The sequence below is a fragment of the Jaculus jaculus genome, chromosome 19 (assembly GCF_020740685.1).
Source record: "Jaculus jaculus isolate mJacJac1 chromosome 19, mJacJac1.mat.Y.cur, whole genome shotgun sequence".
Lineage (NCBI taxonomy): Eukaryota > Metazoa > Chordata > Mammalia > Rodentia > Dipodidae > Jaculus > Jaculus jaculus.
In genome coordinates, this window is record NC_059120.1 from 41,713,341 (window position 1) to 41,735,408 (window position 22,068).

Below are 22,068 nucleotides of genomic sequence, written 5' to 3' on the forward strand. Positions count from 1 at the left end.
ACAAACAGGCTGTCACTCCCACCTAATATTTATGTGAGTATTGAGGATCTGAATTCAAGTTTTCATGCTTGTTCCTACTGGATCATATCCCCAGGCTCAGTTTTTCATGTTTTAACTGCCCATATGAGAATTCATAGCTCATTTAGGGATTGAATTTTGATGTCTTGGTATTGAGTTTTTTAAGTTCTTTATATATTCTAGGTATGAACTGTGTATTACATGTGTAGTTAGCAAATAGTTTCTCCCATTCTTGTTTCTTTTGTTGTGCAGAAGCCTTATAATTTCATGCAATTCACTTTGTCAGTTCTTGTTAGACTTACTGAGCAACTGGAATCCTTTTTAGAAATTCCTTGCCTACTCCTATATCTTGAAGTGTTTTCCTTTAATAGTTTTAAGTTATGGGGTATGACATTAAGGAATTTGATCAGTTTGGAATTAATTTTTGTACAAGGTGAAAGAAATAGGCGAGAGATGTAGATACTCATTTTTCCCAGTACCACTTGTTGGAGAGGTTCTCTTATCTCCAATGTATGTTTTTAAGCATGTTTGCCCAAAATCAAGTGGCTGTGTCTCTCTGTGTTTATATCTGAATTCGCTATTCTATTCCACTGACCTTCATGTTTTTTTTTCTTTCTTTCTTTTTTTTTTTTTTTCTGGGAAAGGATATCACAGTGTTTTTGTTACCATGACAAAAGGTATGTTTTGGGGATTCTAATGTCGAAAGAATTAATTTTGTGGCATCAATAGCTAAAAGGTGTGGAAAACTGCTATGAAAAGCAAAGTATTTATATTCAAGTTAAGCTGGTGTAAATTTCTATGACAGTTTTGTAACATTAGGCTATTAAGTATAATTCCCCTGGTAACCTTAAGGCAATAGACATAGATACACACCAAAGAAAATAAGAAAGAACTTAAACATTTCAATATAAAAACAAACAAACAGGGATGGAAAGATTGCCTAGTGGTTAAGATTCTTGCTGTGCAAAGCCTACTGACCCAGCTTTGATTCCACAGTGCCCATGTAAAGCTGGCTTCACAAAGTGAAGCATGCATCTGGAATTCACTGGTGGTGGCTAGAGGCACTGGTGTGCCTTTTTTCTCTCTCTCACTCCCTCTCCCTCTCCTTGCAAGTAAATAAAAATAAAAACCCAACAAAACAGAAACCCAACATCCAGTTAATGACAAAGGAATATAGTTATAAGTGGAAAAAAAATGATGGACAAAAAGCTAAGATTCAATACAAATAACAAGGGCAGGGGAGATGGCTTAGTGGTTAAGGCATTTGGCTGTGAAGCCTAAGAACCCTGGTTCAATTCCTCAGGACCCACATAAGCTAGATGTACAGGGGGCACATGTGTCTGGAGTTCGTTTGCAGTGGCCGGAGGCCCTGGCATGCCCATTTTATCTTTCTCTGCCTCTTCCTTTCTCTCTCTCTCTCTCATAAATAAATAAATAAATAAATAAATAAATAAATAAATAAATAAATAAAATATTTAAAATAACAAATAACAAAATGACAGGAATTCCTTTTTATCAGTGTTATTTACATGTGTACCTATGTGTGTTTGTGTGTGTATGGGCATGTTAGGGTGTCTTGCCAATGAAAATGAACATCATAGGCTAGAGAAATGGCTTAGTAGTTAAGGCACTTGCTTGCAAATCCAAAGGACCCAGGTTTGATTCCCCAGGACCCAAATAAGCCCGATTTACTAGGTGGTGCATGTAACTGGAGTTTGTGTGCAGTGGAGAGAGGCCCTGACATGTCCTTTCTTTCTGTGTCTCAATCTGTCTCTCTCTCCTAGATAAAATGTTTTAAAAAGTCCAACTACACAATCAAAAATTAGCAATTACATTCTTTTCAACCATACTGCACACTTTCCAGGATACACCATATGTATAAGGCCACAAATCGAGTTTCAGTGGACTTGAAAAGGTTGAAATTATACAAACTTTCTTCTCTGGCCACACTTGGGTGAAGTAAGAAATAAAAAATAGAAGTTAAGACTTCCGGTTAAGATGGCGGCATAGGTACCACGCCAAAGCAGCCTGGGGGGAAAAAAAGACCAAAAAACCTCAGGAAAATACACACTTTTACTAAAAAGTGAGGTGTATAGGAAACCGAAGTGGCAGCGGAGAAGTAGGAGAGATCCAGAGCATCCAGAGCCCGCACAGGTGGGCAAAAGCGGCCACGGGAGCTCTGCCAACCGTGGTGGCAGTGGGGCACCAGAAAGCCGCCAGACTTGGCTCCAGCCGCAGGAAAAGCCAGGTGCGGGCGCTTCCCCTCACACCGCGCTCTCCGCAACTCAGGAAACGTGAGGGGACAGCGGCAGCGAGCAACGGAGGAGCAGACCGCGAGGTAGAAGAACACGTGGAGCCGCGAGACAACCAGAGCAGCCGCGGCTCCCTCCCCTCCCCCACCGCCTGAGCCCAGCTCTAGCGAACAGAGCAGCGTCCTGGACCTGGCCACACCAACTTGAGCCAACAGCGGGACCCAAGCAGGAGCAGAGCTCGGCAGCAACATCAGCAGCTCGGGAACCGGTACCAGTGGCCCCAGCAGCAGCAGCAGACCCAGGAGTGGCAGCAACGGCAGACCCAGGAGCGGCAAAAACAGCAGACCCAGAAGCAGCAGCAGTTCCAGCAGCGGGGGTGCTGATCTGCAGGGTCACAGTTGCCAGACTTGGTTTACCCCGCAGGAAAAGCCAGTGCCCAGCTCCAGAAATCAGAACAGCAGCCCCACGACCCAGGCAGCAACTTGACCGAGACCAAACTCATCCAAGGTAAATGGGTTTGCACCAGGGAAGGGTCTCACTTGGTCACAAGCTGGCTGAGACCCCTCAACAGACCAGAAATCTTAACCTCTGTGTTGATAGAGGATCTGGCTGTTATAATAACTACTCTGGCATACATACTTGGGGCTGTTTTTGACTGAATGTGTACAGTGTTTAGTTAAATTTTAGAATCTACCAGTGTTTTATTCCACTCAGCCTACTTGAATACTCCCATAGCAGGGAAACTCAACCCCTAGGAGCACCTTTGTAGATACTCTCAGAGTCTTAAAAGCCACATCTAACACCTTAAGCTCCTACCCTTAAAATATATAACATCAAATCAATTGATACAGCTAAGAATACCCAGCTAGCTAGAAAATCCAATCATTAACTTAATCCAAGATGCAAAAATATATACATTATAACACAAGAAACACTAAAAAGCAGGATGATATAAATTCACCTAAAAGTATTAATGCATCAGAAATGACCTCCAGTGAGAACGAGTTAGAGGAAATGCCTGAAAAAGATTTCAAAAGAATGATTGTAAATATGTTCAAAGAAGTCAGAGAACAAATCAAAAGAGTCAAAGAGGAACTTAGAGAGGAAATCAAAGGAATCAAAGAAGATGCAGGACACCAATTTCATGAAATAAAAAAGGCAATACAAGACATAAATAAGGAAATAGAAATAATAAAAAAAAAAACCAGTCAGAATTACTAGCAATGAAGAACACAGTTAATGAAATAAAAAACTCTGTAGAAAATCTCACCAGTAGAATGGATGAGGGAGAGGACAGAATATCTAAGCCAGAAGACCAGGTGGCAGATCTAATACAGGCCAACAAAGAGAAAGACAAACTTATAGAAAAGTATGAGTGGGAATTTCAAGATATTCAGGACACTATGAAAAGATCAAATATTAGAATCCAGGGCATAGTAGAAGGAGAAGAATTTCACTCAAAAGGCATATTAGGTGTCTTCAACAAAATCATAGAAGAAAATTTCCCCCAAATTGGGAAAGAGGTGCCGATACAGAAGCCTTTAGAACCCCAGCCAGACAAAACCTGGAAAGGATCCTCTCCTCGCCATATTATACTCAAACTTCCAAACACACAAACCAAAGAAAAAATATTGAAAGCAGTTAGAGAGAAAAATCAAGTTACCTATAAAAGTAAGCCCATCAGGATTACAGCAGATTATTCAACACAAACTTTAAAAGCCAGAAGGGCTTGGGGTGATATATTCCAAGTTATGAAAGATAACAACTGTCAACCAAGGTTACTTTATCCTGCAAAGTTATCCATTCAAATAGATGGAGAAATAAGGACATTCCATGACAAAAGCATGTTAAAGGAGTATTTGAAGACAAAACCAGCTCTACAGAAAATACTTGATAGAATCCTCCATGCTGAAGAAAAGGAAAAGCACACATATAAGGAACCTAGAAGAAACAAGCAATACTCAAATACTAGTTAACACAAGAGAGCACAGGTAGAACCAGAACCACACACACACACACAAAAAAAATGGCAAACATAAATACACACCTTTCAATAATCTCTCTTAATATCAATGGCCTCAATGCCCCAACGAAAAGACATAGATTCGCAGACTGGGTTAAAAAGCAGGATCCTACAATTTGTTGTCTCCAAGAAACTCACCTTTCTACAAAGGATAGACATTACCTTAGGGTGAAATGTTGGAAGACGGTGTTTCAAACAAATGGGCCTAGAAAACAAGCAGGGGTTGCTATCCTAATATCGGACAGGGTAGATTTTAGTCCAACGTTAGTCAAGAAAGATAAGGAAGGTCACTTTATATTGATTAAGGGCACACTCCAACAGGAGGACATTACAATCCTAAACATATATGCACCTAACATGGGGGCTACCAAATTCGTCAAACAAACACTATTAGAACTAAGGTCACAGATAACACCAAACACAGTGGTGGTGGGTGACTTTAACACCCCACTCTCATCAATTGACAGGTCATCCCGGGAAAAAATAAACAGAGAGGGATCTGGACTAAATGAGGTCATAAAAGGAATGGACTTAACAAATATATACAGGACATTTCATCCAAAGGCTGCAGAATATACATACTTTTCAGCAGCACATGGAACATTCTCTAAAATAGACCATATATTAGGACACAAAGCAAATCTTAACAAATTCAGGAAAATTGAAATAATTCCTTGCATTCTATCTGACCACAATGGAATTAAACTACAAATCAGTAGCAAGAAAGGCTATAGGGCATACACAAAATCATGGAAACTAAACAATACACTACTAAATGATGAATTGGTCAATTAAGAAATCAAAAAGGAAATAAAAAAATTTATAGAGTCAAATGATAATGAGAACAGAACATACCAAAATCTCTGGGACACAATGAAGGCAGTCCTGAGAGGTAAATTTATAGCCTTAAGTGCCTATATTAAGAAATTAGAAAGGTCGCAAGTAAACGACCTAATGCTTCGCCTTAAAGCCTTGGAAAAAGTAGAACAAGGCAAACCAAAAATCAGTAGACGGGAAGAAATAATAAAGATTAGGGCAGAAATTAATGAAATAGAAATAAAAAGAACAATCCAAAGAATTAAAGAAACAAAGAGTTGGTTCTTTGAAAGGATAAACAAGATTGATAAACCCTTAGCAAATCTGACCAAAAGAAAGAGAGGAGAGACACAAATTAATAAAATCAGAGATGAACAAGGTAACATCACAACAGATTCCAGACAAATTCAAAAATCATAGGGACATACTATAAAAGCATATACTCCACAAAGTATGAAAATCTGAAAGAAATGGATGATTTCCTTGATTTATATGACCTACCTAAATTAAACCAAAATGAGATTAATCACTTAAATAGACCTATAACAAACATGGAGATCCGAACAATTATCAATAATCTCCCAACAAAAAAAAGCCCAGGCCCAGATGGATTCACTGCTGAATTTTACCAGACCTTTAAGGAAGAGCTAACACCATTGCTTGTTAAGCTTTTCCAGGAAATAGAAAAAGAAGGAATTCTACCAAACTCCTTCTATGAGGCCAGCATCACCCTAATACCAAAACCAGGCAAAGATAGAACAAAAAAAGAAAATTACAGTCCAATCTCCCTCATGAACATAGATGCAAAAATTCTCAACAAAATATTGGAAAACAGAATAGAAGAGTATATCAAAAAGATCATTCACCCTGACCAAGTAGGCTTTATCCCAGAGATGCAGGGATGGTTCAACATATGCAAATCTATAAATGTAATACATTACATAAACGGGTTGAAGGACAAAAGTCACATGATCATCTCATTAGACGCAGAGAAAGCATTTGACAAACTCCAACATCCCTTCATGATAAAAGTCCTACAGAGACTGGGAATAGAAGGAACATATCTCAACATAATAAAGGCTATTTATGACAAGCCTACAGCCAACATATTACTAAATGGGGAAAAACTGAAAGCTTTCCCACTAAAATCAGGAACAAGACAAGGGTGTCCACTGTCCCCACTTTTATTTAATATTGTTTTGGAAGTCTTAGCCATAGCAATAAGGCAAGAGACACACATAAAAGGGATACAAATTGGAAAGGAAGAGATCAAGTTATCATTGTTTGCAGATGACATGATTCTATACATAAAGGATCCTAAAGACTCTACTAGCAAAATGTTAGAGCTGATCAAAACCTACAGCCATGTAGCAGGATACAAAATAAATACACAGAAATCAGTAGCCTTCATATATGCGAACAACAAACACACAGAGGATGAAATCAGAGAATCACTCCCATTCACAATTGCATCAAAAAAAATAAAGTACCTTGGAATAAACCTAACCAAGGAAGTTAAGAATCTCTACAATGAGAACTTTAAAACACTCAAGTGAGAAATTGCAGAAGACACTAGAAAGTGGAGAAACATCCCTTGTTCCTGGATTGGAAGAATCAATATTGTGAAAATGACAATCTTACCAAAAGCAATCTACACATTTAATGCAATCCCTATCAAAATTCCAAAGGCTTTCTTCATTGAAATAGATAAAACAATCCAAAAATTCATTTGGAATCACAAAAAACCTCGAATATCTAAAATAATACTGAGCAACAAAAATAAGGCTGGTGGTATCACCATACCTGATTTTAACCTATACTACAGAGCCATAGTAACAAAAACAGCATGGTACTGGCACAAAAACAGACATGTAGATCAGTGGAACAGAATAGAGGACCCAGATGTAAGCCCACATAGCTATAGCCACCTGATATTCGATAAAAATGCCAAAAATACTCATTGGAGAAGAGACAGCCTCTTCAGCAAATGGTGTTTTGAAAACTGGATATATATCTGCAGAAGGATGAAAATAGATTCTTCTCTCTCGCCATGCACAAGAATTAAGTCCAAATGGATTAAAGACCTTAGCATCAGACCTGAAACTCTGAAACTGGTAGAGGAAAAAGTAGGGGAAACCCTTCAACATATTGGTCTTGGCAAAGACTTTCTGAATACAACCCCAGTTGCTCAGGCAATAAAACCACAGATTAATCAATGGGACCTCATGAAATTACAAAGATATTGCACTGCAAAGGACACAGTGAAGAAAGCAAAGAGGCAACCTTCAGAATGGGAAAAAATCGTCGCCAGCTATATATCTGATAGAGGATTAATATCTAGGATATACAAAGAACTCAAAAAGTTAAATAAGGAATCAAACAAGCCAATCAAAAAATGGGCTATGGAGCTAAATAGAGAGTTCTCAAAGGAAGAAATACGAATGGCATATAAGCATCTAAAAAACTGTTCTATGTCACTAGTCATCAGGGAAATGCAGATTAAAACTACATTGAGATTCCATCTCACTCCTGTCAGATTGGCCACCATCATGAAAACAAATGATCATAAATGTTTGCGGGGATGTGGAAAAAGAGGAACCCTTCTACACTGCTGGTGGGAATGCAATCTGGTCCAGCCATTGTGGAAAACAGTGTGGAGGTTCCTAAAACAGCTAAATATTGATCTACCATGTGACCCAGCTATAGCACTCCTAGGCATATATCCAAAGGACTCGTCTCATTTCCTTAGAAGTACGTGCTCTACCATGTTTATTGCTGCTCAATTTATAATAGCTGGGAAATGGAACCAGCCTAGATGTCCCTCAACAGATGAGTGGATAATGAAGATGTGGCACATTTATACAATGGAGTTCTACTCAGCGGTAAAGAAGAATGAAGTTATGAAATTTGCAGAAAAATGGATGGACCTGGAAAGTATTATACTAAGTGAGGTAACCCAGGCCCAGAATGCCAAGCGCCACATGTTCTCTCTCATATGTGGATTCTAGCTACAGATGATTGGGCTTCTGCATGAGAATGAAAATACTTAGTAGCAGAGGCCAGTAAGGTAAAAAGGAGACATAAAGGGTAGAGAAAGGAAGGGAGGAGGATACCTGATAGGTTGATATTGTATATATGCAATTACAATGGTTGTAATGGGGAGGTAATATGATGGAGAATGGAATTTCAAATGGGAAAGTGTGGGGGTGGGGAGGGAGGGAATTACCATGGGATATATTTTATAATTATGGAAAATGTTAATAAAAATTTTTAATTAAAAAAAATAAAAAAAATACATGAAAATAAATAGAAGTTAAATGGGTACAATAAAAAATGTGGAAATTAAAAATACCTAGAAAGTCCAGTGGAAACTTTTAGGAATTGGGAGGTGGCAGAGAGGCTTCCTCCTAACAGGTGGACTTGGAACAAAGCCGGCACTTAACAAGACTTGGTGGATGTCTGCTAAGTGTATGTAGACAAGGTTCTCAGCTTACAGACTCACATCTGGACTGTCACACTTCTCAGGCATGGACACTTCCTCGGGCTGGTGCCAGACCCTCAGCCACCGCTTTGGAAGCTCTAGGGGCTTGCAAAAATACTAACCTGCCCTGGCTGGCCACTGTTCACAGCAAACACTGTGGCTCTGCCCTACATCTACAGGGTGGATGGCTTCATAAGCTGACATATCCTGCCCACCCTGCACATGACATTCTTCGGCTAGTGTGTGTGGCCTTCTTTGATTCCATCAGCATGTAGTTCTTGGAAGTTTATCCTCCTGGAGGTTCTAGTCCTGGATGGTCACCAAAGCTGTTCATGAAAGCAACCTCCACCTTTCTGAAACCTGGATTGGAGACATTAAAGGTCCCTAGGGAAATAGAAAGTGTGGCCATCATATGATGAAGGATGCACACAGCATGCACGGCACCGGGGCAGGAAAGCAGAGGTTACTCCTCATCTACCTGTGATCCATACAGGCAACTTCTCTGGAGAACACCACTCTGCTAATTTGAATGTATGTCCCCACCCCCGTAGCCTCAGGTGTTTTTGTTTGTTTGTTTGTTTGTTTTTAAATTAAGGTTAAACTTTGTCCTTAAGTATTCAGCAGCCCGCTGAGGGGGTGTGTCATTAAGGGTGAATCTCAATTCCAGCCCAAAGGTGGGGAGGGAAATTTGAGGTCTGGCTGTGTTGCTTGTTTGGGGGAATTGCTGGCTGGTCGTGGCTTCTTTGTGCTTGCATGTAGGGATGTAAGGAGCTTCTTCCATCATTCATGGAACTTCCCCTGAATCTGTAATCTTTTTTTTTTTTTAATTTTTAAATTTTTTAAACATTTTCCATGATTATAAAAAAAAAATCCCATGGTAATTCCCTCCCTCCCCACCCCCACACTTTCCCCTTTGAAATTCCATTCTCCATCATATTACCTCCCCATCTCAATCATTGTACTTACATATATACAATATCAACCTATTAAGTATCCTCCTCCCTTCCTTTCTCTTCCCTTTGTGTCTCATTTTTAACTTACTGGCCTCTGCTACCAAGTATTTTCCTTCTCACACAGAAGCCCAATCATCTGTAGCTAGGATCCACATATGAGAGAGAACATGTGGTGCTTGGCTTTCTGGGCCTGGGTTACCTCACTTAGTATAATCCTTTCTAGGTCCATCCATTTTTCTGCAAATTTCATAACTTCATTTTTTTTTTTTACCACTGAGTAGAACTCCATTGTATAAATGTGCCACATCTTCATTTTCCACTCATCAGTTGAGGGATATCTAGGCTGGTTCCATTTCCCAGCTATTATAAATTGAGCAGCAATAAACATGGTAGAGCACGTACTTCTAAGGAAATGAGACGAGTCCCTTGGATATATGCCTAGGAGTGCTATATCTGGGTCATATGGTAGATCAATCTTTAGCTGTTTTAGGAACCTCCACACTGATTTCCACAATGGCTGGACCAGATTGCATTCCCACCAGCAGTGTAGAAGGGTTCCTCTTTTTCCACATGGAAAAAGTGGGCTGGAGAGATGGTTTAGCAGTTAAGCACTTGCCTGTGAAGCCTAAGGACCCTGGTTTGAGGCTTGATTCCCCAGGACCCACGTTAGCCAGATGCACAAGGGGGCGCATGTGTCTGGAGTTCATTTGCAGTGGCTGGAGGCCCCAGCATGCCCATTCTCTCTCTCTCTCTGTCTTTCTCTGTCGCTCTCAAATAAATAAATAAATAAGTTTTTTTTTTTTTAAGTAAGAAAAGTGTGTATTCACATGTAAAAGATGAAGTTATACTCTTATCTAACCTCATATATGAAAATTAACTCAAAATGAATCAAAGACCTAAAGGGAAGATCTAAAACTATCATCTTTTGGAAGGAAACTTAGGAAAAAATTTCATGATATTAGATTTAACAATGATTTTTTTAGATATGGTACCAAAAGCACAAGTGATCAGGTAAAAAATGGAAAATTGGACTTTATGACATTTTTAAAGGTTTTGAGTAAAAAAATCAACAAAGTAAAAATTCAACTTACAAAATGGGAAAATTACTGCCATGTCATATTAGAAAGATAAGCTTCCAGAGTATATACAAATGCCTAAAACTCAACACTGGAACCCACCTGCCCAATTCAAAGTGGACAAAGGATATGAGTAGGTATTCGCATTCAAAGAAGATACACAAATGGCCAAAAAAACAAACAAAAAGATGCTCAACATCACTAACCACTTGAGAAATGTCAACAAAAACTTCAGTGAGATGACCTCACAACCCATACAAGTCACATACAATGTTGAACCCATCAACCTTTCATCATGGATGGTGGAAAAATACAGAGTAAAGAAATGAGGAGAGAGGAAGAGGGAAAAGAAAAGAAAGAGAAGGGAGAACTTTTATTTCCACAGTAAAGTAGAGGAGATATTGGTTGAAAAGAAGGGTACAGTGGAAAGGGCGTGGGGCCAAAAGAAGGAAACTAACTGGAGGGGAGAATAATTTAAGAACACTATGTACATGAATATTGTAAAAATAAAGTTATAAAACTAAAAACACTGCATTGAGAGCCTACTTTACACCGAGGATGCCTATAAAAATCAGAGAATATGTTGACAAGCAAATAGAGAAACTGGAACTCTTTCGCAACAATATAACATGGTAGATTCAGTACATGAAATAGTATCCTAGTTCCTCAGAAAGTTATATATGATTATCATATGATTTAGCAATCACATTTTTGGATTTATTTTTGAAAAAATTGAAAGTGGAATCATGAAGAGGTACTTTTATACCCATGTCCTGGGCCACATTCATCACAATAGCTAAAACTTGAGAACAGTGCAAGGATATATGAGTGGATGAATGAATACACACGCAGCACAACATATATGCCACAGGACACTGTTTAGTTTGATAAGGACGTACTGATACACGTGACAATGTTGATGACTCTTGACATGTTATGATAATGGTTCTACCAGTATGAGTTTTGGAACATAGCCAAAAACACAGAAACAAAATGTAGCGTTATTGTTCCCAGGAGCTGCATTATGAAGGATTGGAGAGTTATCATTTTTTTTTTTTGTATAGAGTTTGAGTTGCATAAGATGAAACTATGTGGGAAAAGGTGGTGGTGATGCTCAAATAAACTCACGTATATATCTCGTTAAAATGAGCTGCATATTTAAGGTAGACTAAAATAGCAAAATTTATATGCATTTCACTGAAACAAACCTTAGAAACAAGGACAAAATAGTCTGTTGCACGAATGCCAGTTCACCAGACAAGCAAGAATAGAGCTGACAACAGTTGCTGGCCACAGTTATGAGTCCCAGGGTAGCGGAGGTGTCCTGGAAAAGGATCCTGTCAGCCCATATGCTGGGCAGACACCACATGAGGCCTCCATTGGCCTCTGAGGAGTCACTTTCCCTCCATGCTGAGCTCTCTGCACAGCTGCCAATCCTGGAGGTGCCGGAGCAGCTCAGGGCTGAGCACCCCTGAGCAAGACATGCTGCATTGCTACCCACCCTTGCGCCTCCAGGAGTCACCAGGGCTACAGACCTAGCGGGTATCAGTCCTCATCCTGCCCTATGGGTCAAGCAATCAGACATTTCCTTCTCACAGCCGCGGCCATCACGCAGGCAGATAGGAGGCAATTGGGTCTACCGCTTTCTCACACGGTCTCTTTTCCACATCTAGAAAAGGTTTGACCAACTCTTTTAAATAGTAAAGAAAAAACATGAAAGAATATTTATGCTTTTTGACGGCTGAGTTTATTTTAGAATTTTACAGAAGTGTAGGACAGTGTGAGGAAGAAGCAAAGGCGACTCTTCCGAGCGCTGGGAAGGGCGGCAGGCCAAGGCCGTGCAGAGCTGTGACAGTCAGTGTTGGCAGAAGACAAGCTCCTCCTGGGCGCTCTACTGCATGTGACGCCCAGGCAGAGGAGGAAGGCAGCTGTTATCTGTTACTGGGTACAGACACAGAATCCAGCATCCCAGAGCTGGTGACCAACTCGTCCCTGCTTTCACGCTCACTGCCATGGAGTGCGCTTCCCTCCGTAAGAACTGGAGCAGGAGGTGTGCAACCTAAAACATATGGCACAAAGAGCAGAATGTTGGGTCTGAGGAGGCACTGGGCTTCTAGAAGTGAAGAGAACTGTGGGTGTGGCAGCCTGATTTGTAACACAACTAACTGCAGAGGCCCACAGGTGAGACAAAAAGAAAACCTTATACCCAGGAATTAAAATATTGTTACTTATTTATTTGTAAGTGTACACACACACACACACACACACACACACACACACACACACTTGAATGAAAATGAGCACACCAGAGCCTAATGCCACTGCAAACAAAACTAGACATGTGCACGAGTTTGTGCATCTGGCTTTACCTGGCTACTGGGGAATTGAACCCAGGCAATCTGCTTTTGCAAGGAAGCATCTTTAACTGTTCAGACACCTCTTCAGCATCATACTCAGAAATTAAGAAAAATTATTACAATTGGTGAGTCTGGATTTCGATTTAAAGCATCTTCCTTTTGCCATCTCAGTGTCTCAAGAAATACCTACTGAGTGGCACATACCTTTAATCCCAGCACTCAGGAGGCCGAGGTTGGAGGATTGCTGTGAGTTCCAGGTCAGCTTGTGCTAGAGTGAGATCCTACCTCATAAAGAAATCTACTGAGCACCCCTTGTGTACAAAACTGCTCACAAATATACTTTAAGAGAAAACCTGGAAACAAGCTTGGGTCTTGATAAGTTCCCTGAATTAGAGAGTAGAGATATGAAAGCACTGGTAAGGATTCCTATTAAATATATTTCTATTAAGTATAAATTATGGGGTGTGTGAAACTTTGAAGGGCTTCATTGAGAAGTAGAACTTCTTACTAAAGGTCAGTCAAATTTCTGTAGACTCTTACACACCATGAAGACTTAACACACCTGGGCTGAGGAGATGGCTTAGCGGTTAAGACATTTGCCTGCAAAGCCAAAAGACCCAGGTTCAATTCCCCAGGTCCCACATAAGCCAGCTGCACAAGGTGGTACATGTATCTGGAGTTAGTTTACAGGGGCTACAGGCCATGGTGCACCCATTCTTTCTCTATTAAATAAATAGATAATGAAACATTTAAAAATATTTTATTGTTTATTTATGAGAGAGAGAGTGGGAGAGAAAGAAAGAAGCAGATAGAGAGAGAGAATGGGCACACCAGGGCCTATAGCCACTGCAAACAAACTCCAGATACATGTGCCCCTTTGTGTATCTCACTTATGTGGGTCCTGGGGAATCAAACCAGGGTCCTTAGGCTTCACAGGCAAGTGCCTTAATCAATATGCCATTTCCTTAGCCCAACAATAAAATACTTTTAACAAAAGATTTAGAACACCTGAAAAGTGTCCCCATGTATGCCTGCTCTCTCATAAAAGCATAAAATCATTGTCATGTAAATTGAGGGTTGGAAGTTCACTGGCTGTCTCTCATTCGGACAAGAGAAGTGGGGTGAAATAGGAAGAGTCCCTAGGCAGTTGTGGGTACACAGATCGAAGGTGTCTGAGCTTATGAACGGATAAGTAATATCCTGGGCATTCCCTGTGTCACTTACTTGGACCGTCCACACTGAGCTCTTTCTTTAGGGTGGAGATCAAGGAGAATTTGCCAAGATTGCAGAACTTGTTGTAGACATCATCCAGATCAATGGACCAGACCATGGCACCTCCAAATTTGTTCTCCACAAGCCACTGAGCCTGTTTAAGGACCAACTGGAGTCATTTGATTTCCTTGGATTCAAGATGGGATCTGGGTGCATCTAAGAGGCTGATCTTACCTTGATCTTGAAACTCTTGCCATTGTCATAGCCAACCCACTGGTTGCCCTGATAGGCGTAGGGCACTTGCTGAGGGCTATTCCAATCCTCAGTGGCTCCATGATCCAGGAAGGTGCAAATCTTTAAAAAGTAAAGACATTCCACTTTTAAATATTAATCACATCAAAGAAAAGGCATAGTCTAAATGATTTGGTTTTCTTCTCTTATCTCTGGTGAGGTTTCACTGAATTTTCTAATGGGTTTTATTTGTAGTGAAGAAACTTGAGTTATTTTTGTCTTGTTAATTGAGGATGAAACTCAGGGCTTTGGTTTCCTTAGTTCAGAGCTCTAGTACAGAGCTACACCCCAGCCCGTGGTTTTGGTGCCGTTTAGACTGGGACAAGTCTACAGCCGAGACTGGCTTCAACCCATGGATGCTCCTGAGTGCGGAGGCCCCAGTCACAAGCACTGCTTTTGACAGAAGTCTTCATGGCACATACTTGAACTCTAGTCAGTTGTTCCCACTTTGTGTGGAGATTATGGATAAATGACAGAAGCTTTACCACTGAGCCTTTGTACCCAGCTTGAGGTATTTTTCAAATGTTCATATCTTGTTCATATTTTTAGTGCTAGAAATATTTAGAATCCATAGTAATACAAGGTATGTATTCATTCCTTTCTCTGCTAATATGTGATCTTAAAAATGTGATCTGTGGGCTGGAGAGATGGCTTAGCGGTTAAGCGCTTGCCTGTGAAGCCTAAGGACCCCGGTTCGAGCCTCGGTTCCCCAGGTCCCACGTTAGCCAGATGCACAAGGGGGCGCACGCGTCTGGAGTTCGTTTGCAGAGGCTGGAAGCCCTGGCGCGCCCATTCTCTCTCTCTCTCCCTCTATCTGTCTTTCTCTCTGTGTCTGTCGCTCTCAAATAAATAAAAATTTAAAAAAAAATGTGGGGCTGGAGAGATGGCTTAGCGGTTAAGCGCTGGCCTGTGAAGCCTAAGGACCCCGGTTCCAGGCTCGGTTCCCCAGGACCCACGTTAGCCAGATGCACAAGGGGGTGCACGCATCTGGAGTTCGTTTGCAGAGGCTGGAAGCCCTGGCGCGCCCATTCTCTCTCTCTCCCTCTATCTGTCTTTCTCTCTGTGTCTGTCGCTCTCAAATAAATAAATAAATAAAAATTTAAAAAAAAAATGTGATCTGTACGCCAGGTGTGGTGGTGCATGCCTTTAATCCCATAACATGGGAGGCAGAGGTAGGAGGATTGCTGTGAGTTCTAGGCCACCCTGAGACTACATAGTGAATTCCACGTCAGCCTGGGCCAGAGTGAGACCCTACTATGAAAAACAAAAAACAAAAACAAACAAGAATGTGATCTGTTGCTTGAAGGGATACTGTATGTTATCAATTGCTCTTCACTTTCTAATTAAGTAGAAAAATATGTTATCAAAACACTTTAAGCATTTGGAGTGCACTCTGATACAAGCAGGCAGGTACTATACTGAATGATCACCCAGTGTTAGCAGATTATAACGCAAAGGCTACTGCACAGCTCTGGCCATGAAATTACGTGACACTGTCCTGCCAACCTACTGACCTCATAATAGGCCAACGTCCCAAATTGCTTTGTGTAGGGCCCTGGTTGGCCACTGCCTGTGACAGGAGCACCAATTTCAGTGTGGGAAGGGTAACTCAGCGTGAAGGTTTGTCCATATGCCGGGAATCCAACAACGAGCTTCTCAGCTGCAGCCCCATTGGCCGTCCAGTACGCCATGCTGTCATTCTGCAACGGGAGCAGGTTAGTTACTTCCCCAGGCACCCGATGGCCCGTGACCACTCTTTCTCATAACAGGCCACATTGCATGATATCCACAACATGGAGTAGTTACTATTTCTCCCCGAACATTTTCATGATACTAAAATTAATGAGAGACAGTTAGTGATTTTAGAGGACTGCATTTGCAGAATTGTGCTTATTTTACACCGAAATCCCCATATGATTTATGCCATACCTTGCCTGTTTTCACATGCATATTAGTATCTTACTATGTTGAGGTTGGCATTGTCACCAGTGTCACTTGGGAATTTGTAGAGGGGACTGTTTTCTCCAGTGTTGCCATCATTGTAGGAATGGAAATCATAGGTCATAACAAGGATGTAGTCCAGGTACCTAGGGACCAGAAATGATTTAACATAATTTCTGAGAAATATTTCCCATACCTCTGCAGCACATATTTTCCAAAGCCTACAAACATAGATTGAAAGCAACATGACAGGCAAAGGAAAAGTGTTTTCTGCCTGTGTCCTGCACAAGTTCCAGAATAAGGTGCATTACTCACTCAGACAGCTGGTAGATCTCGTAGCCAGCCTGGATGGTGGGAATTTTAGAAGGTGCTGTGGTGGTGACCATCAGACTGGGTTTGGTATTGTCACGGGCCTCCTTTTGAAAGGCTATATGCATTTCCTTCAGAATAATAAGACAGAATAAAATATATCTGAAGCATAACTAAGCTCTAATAACATATAGGTATATTTTTTATAATAGCTTACTTATTCAACAACTTTCTTATCCTTTGTCTTGTTTGCATATCAACATCTCAATACAGCCATCAAGGTAGATGATACTAGTAAACTCTATAGATATTTATGAGTGTAGTAATTAGTGTTACTACAATGTCCCACAGAATGTCAATAGCCAGTCATGACCAGAATCCAGGACCCAGATGACTGACCATAGCTTCACCTGCATCTCTACATTCGGAAGCAACACTTGCTGCAGTCCCTGCACTGATCCACTTTCTCAAGCAGCACATTCTGTGTGTCTTCAAAGGTGACATACTCATGCTCATTTAATTGGATAACACCATCATTTCTCCAAGTTTGAGGTCAAGCATTACTTTCTCTAGGAGGCTTCTTCTGGTCCTGCCACAGCGCAAAGTTAGATACCCACTTTGCTGGCTTGCTTTTGTTCCTGTAGACCCTTATAATGGCACTTAACAAAGTTTGCTTCAGGCTGGGCATTGATGGTGGTGCATACCTTTTTTGCTAGCACTTGGGAGGCTGAGGTACGAGGATCACTGTGAGATCAAGGCCAGGCAGAGCTACATAGAAACTTACAGGTCAGCTTGGGTTAGAGTGGGACACTTCCTCAAACATCCCCCACAAAATATTCACTGGTTATGTTTCTATCTTCACCTGAGATCGTGGGTTTTTTAAAATCAAGGACTTTGGTATATTCTTATCTTAGCCTATCTGCCACAGTACATGTAATACTCAGTAACAACGACCAGTCTCATGTCATTGTTACAGGCAATGCACTCTGTCATCAGGTAGCATGGCTACTTATGACGCTAAGTGTGTGAACTTCTACAAGTTACTTATACCCTTTCTGTACTTTAGTTATTCATTCGTATAATGAAGATTATATAAATGGCACCTGTATCAGAGTAAATGTGAAGATAAAATGAATAATGGTTCTCAAGCAGCAAGGAAACAAGTGCCTGGCATACAGCTTGTTGAATGACCTCCTGACATCATCTGAAGATCTTTGCAGTGTTAAGACCCTGTAATTCTAAATTCATGTTTACTTTTATTCTCTACCCGCCCCTCCTCAGAAATAACACAGTTTGAATATTCTATGACTATTGCAGTCCGGTTCACGTTGCTGGTAGAAATCACCCAACCAAGAGCAGCTTCTGGGAAAAAGAGATTTATTTTGGCTTACAGGCTCGAGGGGAAGCTCCACGATGGCAGGGGAAAACGATGGCATGAGCAGAGAGTGGACATCACCCCCTGGCCAACATAAGATGGACCACAGCAACAGGAGGGTATGCCAAACACTGGCATGGGGAAACTGGCTATAAAGCCCATTAGCCCGCCCCCAACAATACACTCCCTCCAGGAGGCATTAATTCCCAAATATCCATCAGCTGGGAACCTAGCATTCAGAACACTTAAGTTTATGGGGGACACCTGTATCAAACCACCACAATGACTATGACTATTCCTTCCTTCCTCACCTGCACCAGGACAGTGAAGAGATGCTTGTCCTTTGGAGGGCTCCCATGAGAGCCAGGGAACCTCCAGTCCAGAGTCAGCCCATCTAACCCATGTTGGCGCAGAAATTTGATGGCTGATGTAATGAAAATCTGGCGGTTCTTAGGAGTGGAAACCATGATACTGAAACTGAAGGAAACCCACATAAGGCAGGGTGAGATTTTGATGATCAAGTATATTGAAATAAAAACAGAAAATAGGGTTCTATCTCAATTTTTGTCTCAGAGCCTTTCCCTGGGAGTCTTAAAGCCATATTGAAACATGCTTTTGATTTTCTCCTGGTGTCCTTTTGTAATTACTATGCTGGTGGGCAATGACATCTCAGCATTCTCTTTATCTTACCATTTTCATGGTAACTTCTTCCCAATTTGACCTTGTTTTAAGTACCTGAATGGCTTAGTTCAACCATGTTCTCTCTTCTCATATCTCCCAAGTTCATGTATACTCATTTTTTTTTTTTGTTTATAAGTAGGCCCTTAATTTCCCTTCTTTAGAAGAAAAACAGACAAGCTATGCAAGACCTTCCATAGTTCTCTGCTATTGAAATACTTTAAGATGAGGCTGTTTGGAAGCAAGTAACTAAAGCTCAGAGATGGAGTCCCAGAATTTTCACCCAAATTTAAGTATACAGAAGCCACAACCATTTTTATAATGTGCTCTACTGAGTATTGGGTTCTGGTATCATAGTTTATTGAATTATCATATTCACCTGGTGGACATTCTTACTACTGTGTGTGACACTGTGATGGAGATCACACTGAGTTAACTTGTTTTCAATAGCAAATAAACAAGGTGTTCTCTGCAGTGACTTACGGGGCAGTTCCAAAGTCCCTGCCTCCAATGGCCAGGAGGGTTTTCAGTTGTCTGTTCCTGTCAAGCAAAGATAATGAAGAGAAATTTGAAAACCAACGGGTTCCTCTGTTTATGATAATACTACTCTTTGTGCCATTGGATTGCTCGTATTATTACTGTCTTGATATAGAACAATATACTATAGAAAAATATTCCTCAACTACTGAAATTTTTCTTTTGATAATTTTATTTATTTCTTTGAGAGAGAGAGAGAGAGAGAGAGAGGGAGAGAGAAAGAGGCAGAGTTAGTATGAGTGCACCTGGGTCTTCTAAGGGCGATCTCTTGAAATTGCTCTTTCTCTCTTTCTGAAATTTTGTATTTTTGACCAACATCTCAAATTCCTTACCCCATGTAAACTCTGAAAACTGCCATTCTTCCTTCTACTTCTATAAGTTCAAATATTTTAGATTCTACTTATAAGTGAGGTTGTGTGCAACTTCTCTTTCTGAGCCTTGTCTATTTCACCTATCATAGTGTCCTCCAAGCTTCCAACTGTTGTTACAAATGACAGATTTTATTCTTTTTATGGTTGAATAATAGAATGCATTGTGCACATAGAGTATATCTGTTTTATTCATCCTCTAGCTGCATGCATAATAGTGCCATTACTGATAAGGGCAATCACCTGAAGTTTTTCTTGTATGACTGAACTGAAGGAATATTTTAATAACTAGAGATCAGGGCTGGTTTTGTTTCTACACCAAGAGCTCTATTAAAAATGAAAATCATGACTCATAACCCACAATCCATGGTGAATACCAGCAGTCTCCCTGAGGAGAGCCCCAAGTGGAGTGGGAATGGGTGTACGGGAATGCTGGTACCAACACATGATGTGTCCATACCAAATTTCTACCTAATAAAAAAGATATAATATAAGAGGTAAACAAAAAATTAGAATTGGGCTGGAGAGATGGCTTCATGGTTAAGATTCTTGCCTGTGAAGCCTAAGGACCCAGGTTCAGTACTCCAGGTCCTGTGTAAGCCAGATGCACATGGTAGCGCATGCATTTGGAGTTCATTTGCAATGGCTACAGGCCGTGGCTGGCCCATTCTCTCTCTCTCTCTCTCTCTCTCTCTCTCTCTTTTTCTCTCTCTCTCTCTCTCTCTCTTTCTCTAATAAATAAATAAACATAAGAAAAAAATTAAAATTAAAGTCATTGGCTGGTTGCTCATCACAAACTAATTAATTTTGAGCTATGTTTTAAGATACATTGATACAACTATTGACCCAAATATACCAAATTAGATATTTCTTTCTTTTCTTACCTAGTTTTCAGTTCATTTAAAGTTCCAAAGTTATACAAGTCCCTCCTTTGTGTCATAGTAATCTTATTGTTCTTCATTCCAGCATAGGCGTAGATCAGGTGAGTGCACAAGCAAGGGTTTATGTCCTTTAACCTGACAAGCCCCAGTCCCGGCCGGTCCTGGGCCTCTTTGTTGAAGAAGCACATCAGCTGGTAGGCAGAACCTATGGGGGTTAGGGATAAAGACCATGGCCTGATGGAGCTGCCACTGAACTCTTAGATAACCTCAGGTGCCTCCTAAGAAAGATGCCCAGTACGTAGTCGCGCTGATAACTCTAGGCTATAGAGGATATAACCTGTGGATGATAACAGTGACAGTTGTGCCCCATGGTGGTTCAAGCCAACAATCCCAGTGCTCTAGATGTGAACCTCCAGATATCTCTTTTGGCTTCAAAGAATTCTATTTTTTATAAAGATTTTTTTAAGTATTTTATTTTATATTTATTTTTTGTTTTTTTTTCAGGGTAGAGTCTCACTTTAGCCCGGGCTGACCTAGAATTCACTATGTAGTCTCAGGGTGGCCTTAAACTCAGGGCGATCCTCCTGCCTCTGCCTCCCAATTGCTGGGATTAAAGGCATGTGCCACCACTCCCAGCTAAAATTTTATTTTATTATTTATTTGAGAGAGGGAGAAAAAAAGGAGATGAGAAAGACAGAGAAAGAGAGAGAAATGGGCACTCCAAGGCTTCCAGCCCTGCAAACAAACTCCAGATGAATGTGTTACCTTGTATAACTGGCTTATGTGAGTACTAGGGAAATGAACTTTGGTCCTTTGGCTTTGTAGGAAAGTGCCTTAAGTGCTGAGCCATCTCTCCATCCCATGGAATATATATATATATATATATATATATATTTTTAGTTTTTTGGTTTTTCGAGGTAGGGTGTCCCTCTAACCCAGGCTGACTTGGAATTCACTATGGAGTTACCAGGTGGTCTCCAACTCACAGTAATCCTCCTACCTCTGCCTCCCTAGTGCTGGGATTAAAGGCATGTGTCACGATGCCGAACTCATGAATTCTATTTTTTGATACTTTAGTCCAGGTTGGCCTTGAACTCAGGATCTTACTGCTCCACCCATCCAAGCAAACCCATGTCTTTCTTTAGTACGGTTAATTTCTTGATAACTGTGTCCAAATAAAGAAATACTAGAATATGATTTTAAAGTCAAGTATAATAAACAAACAGTTGCATTATGAATAATTCCTGGGAATTTGAAGTTTATTGCAGGGAAAGGTTTTGCTAATAGTAGAACATGGAGTGAATGACTTACCCAGCTGAGAATTCAACAGAAGGGTCAGACCTAGAAAGAGAAAGAACAAACACTTACAACAGATGGCTATGTGTGGATCTAACTGACTAGGATGTAACTCTGAGGCAGTAGTGGGGGTCCCCTTGCTTGCCACAGAATGTTATTGTCCAAGTGAAATTTCACTGTATTTCAACGAACACACCCATCAGC

At 40.7% G+C, this 22,068-nt stretch overlaps 1 protein-coding gene across 1 annotated transcript in view; it reads right to left on the reverse strand.

The window, feature by feature from the left end:
• LOC101603686 (chitinase-like protein 3) overlaps positions 1 to 22,068 on the reverse strand; it is a 71,250-nt gene that overhangs the window by 47,742 nt on the left and 1,440 nt on the right. Inside the window, exons 2-10 of the mRNA XM_045137986.1 lie at positions 21,880 to 21,909; positions 20,572 to 20,773; positions 19,266 to 19,322; positions 18,416 to 18,581; positions 16,736 to 16,860; positions 16,443 to 16,566; positions 15,994 to 16,179; positions 14,423 to 14,542; positions 14,201 to 14,342 (exon numbers count right to left, since the gene is read on the reverse strand). Of these exons, the coding sequence (XP_044993921.1) occupies positions 14,201 to 14,342; positions 14,423 to 14,542; positions 15,994 to 16,179; positions 16,443 to 16,566; positions 16,736 to 16,860; positions 18,416 to 18,581; positions 19,266 to 19,322; positions 20,572 to 20,773; positions 21,880 to 21,909 (1,152 nt within the window). The remainder of the gene's footprint in view (positions 1 to 14,200; positions 14,343 to 14,422; positions 14,543 to 15,993; positions 16,180 to 16,442; positions 16,567 to 16,735; positions 16,861 to 18,415; positions 18,582 to 19,265; positions 19,323 to 20,571; positions 20,774 to 21,879; positions 21,910 to 22,068) is intronic.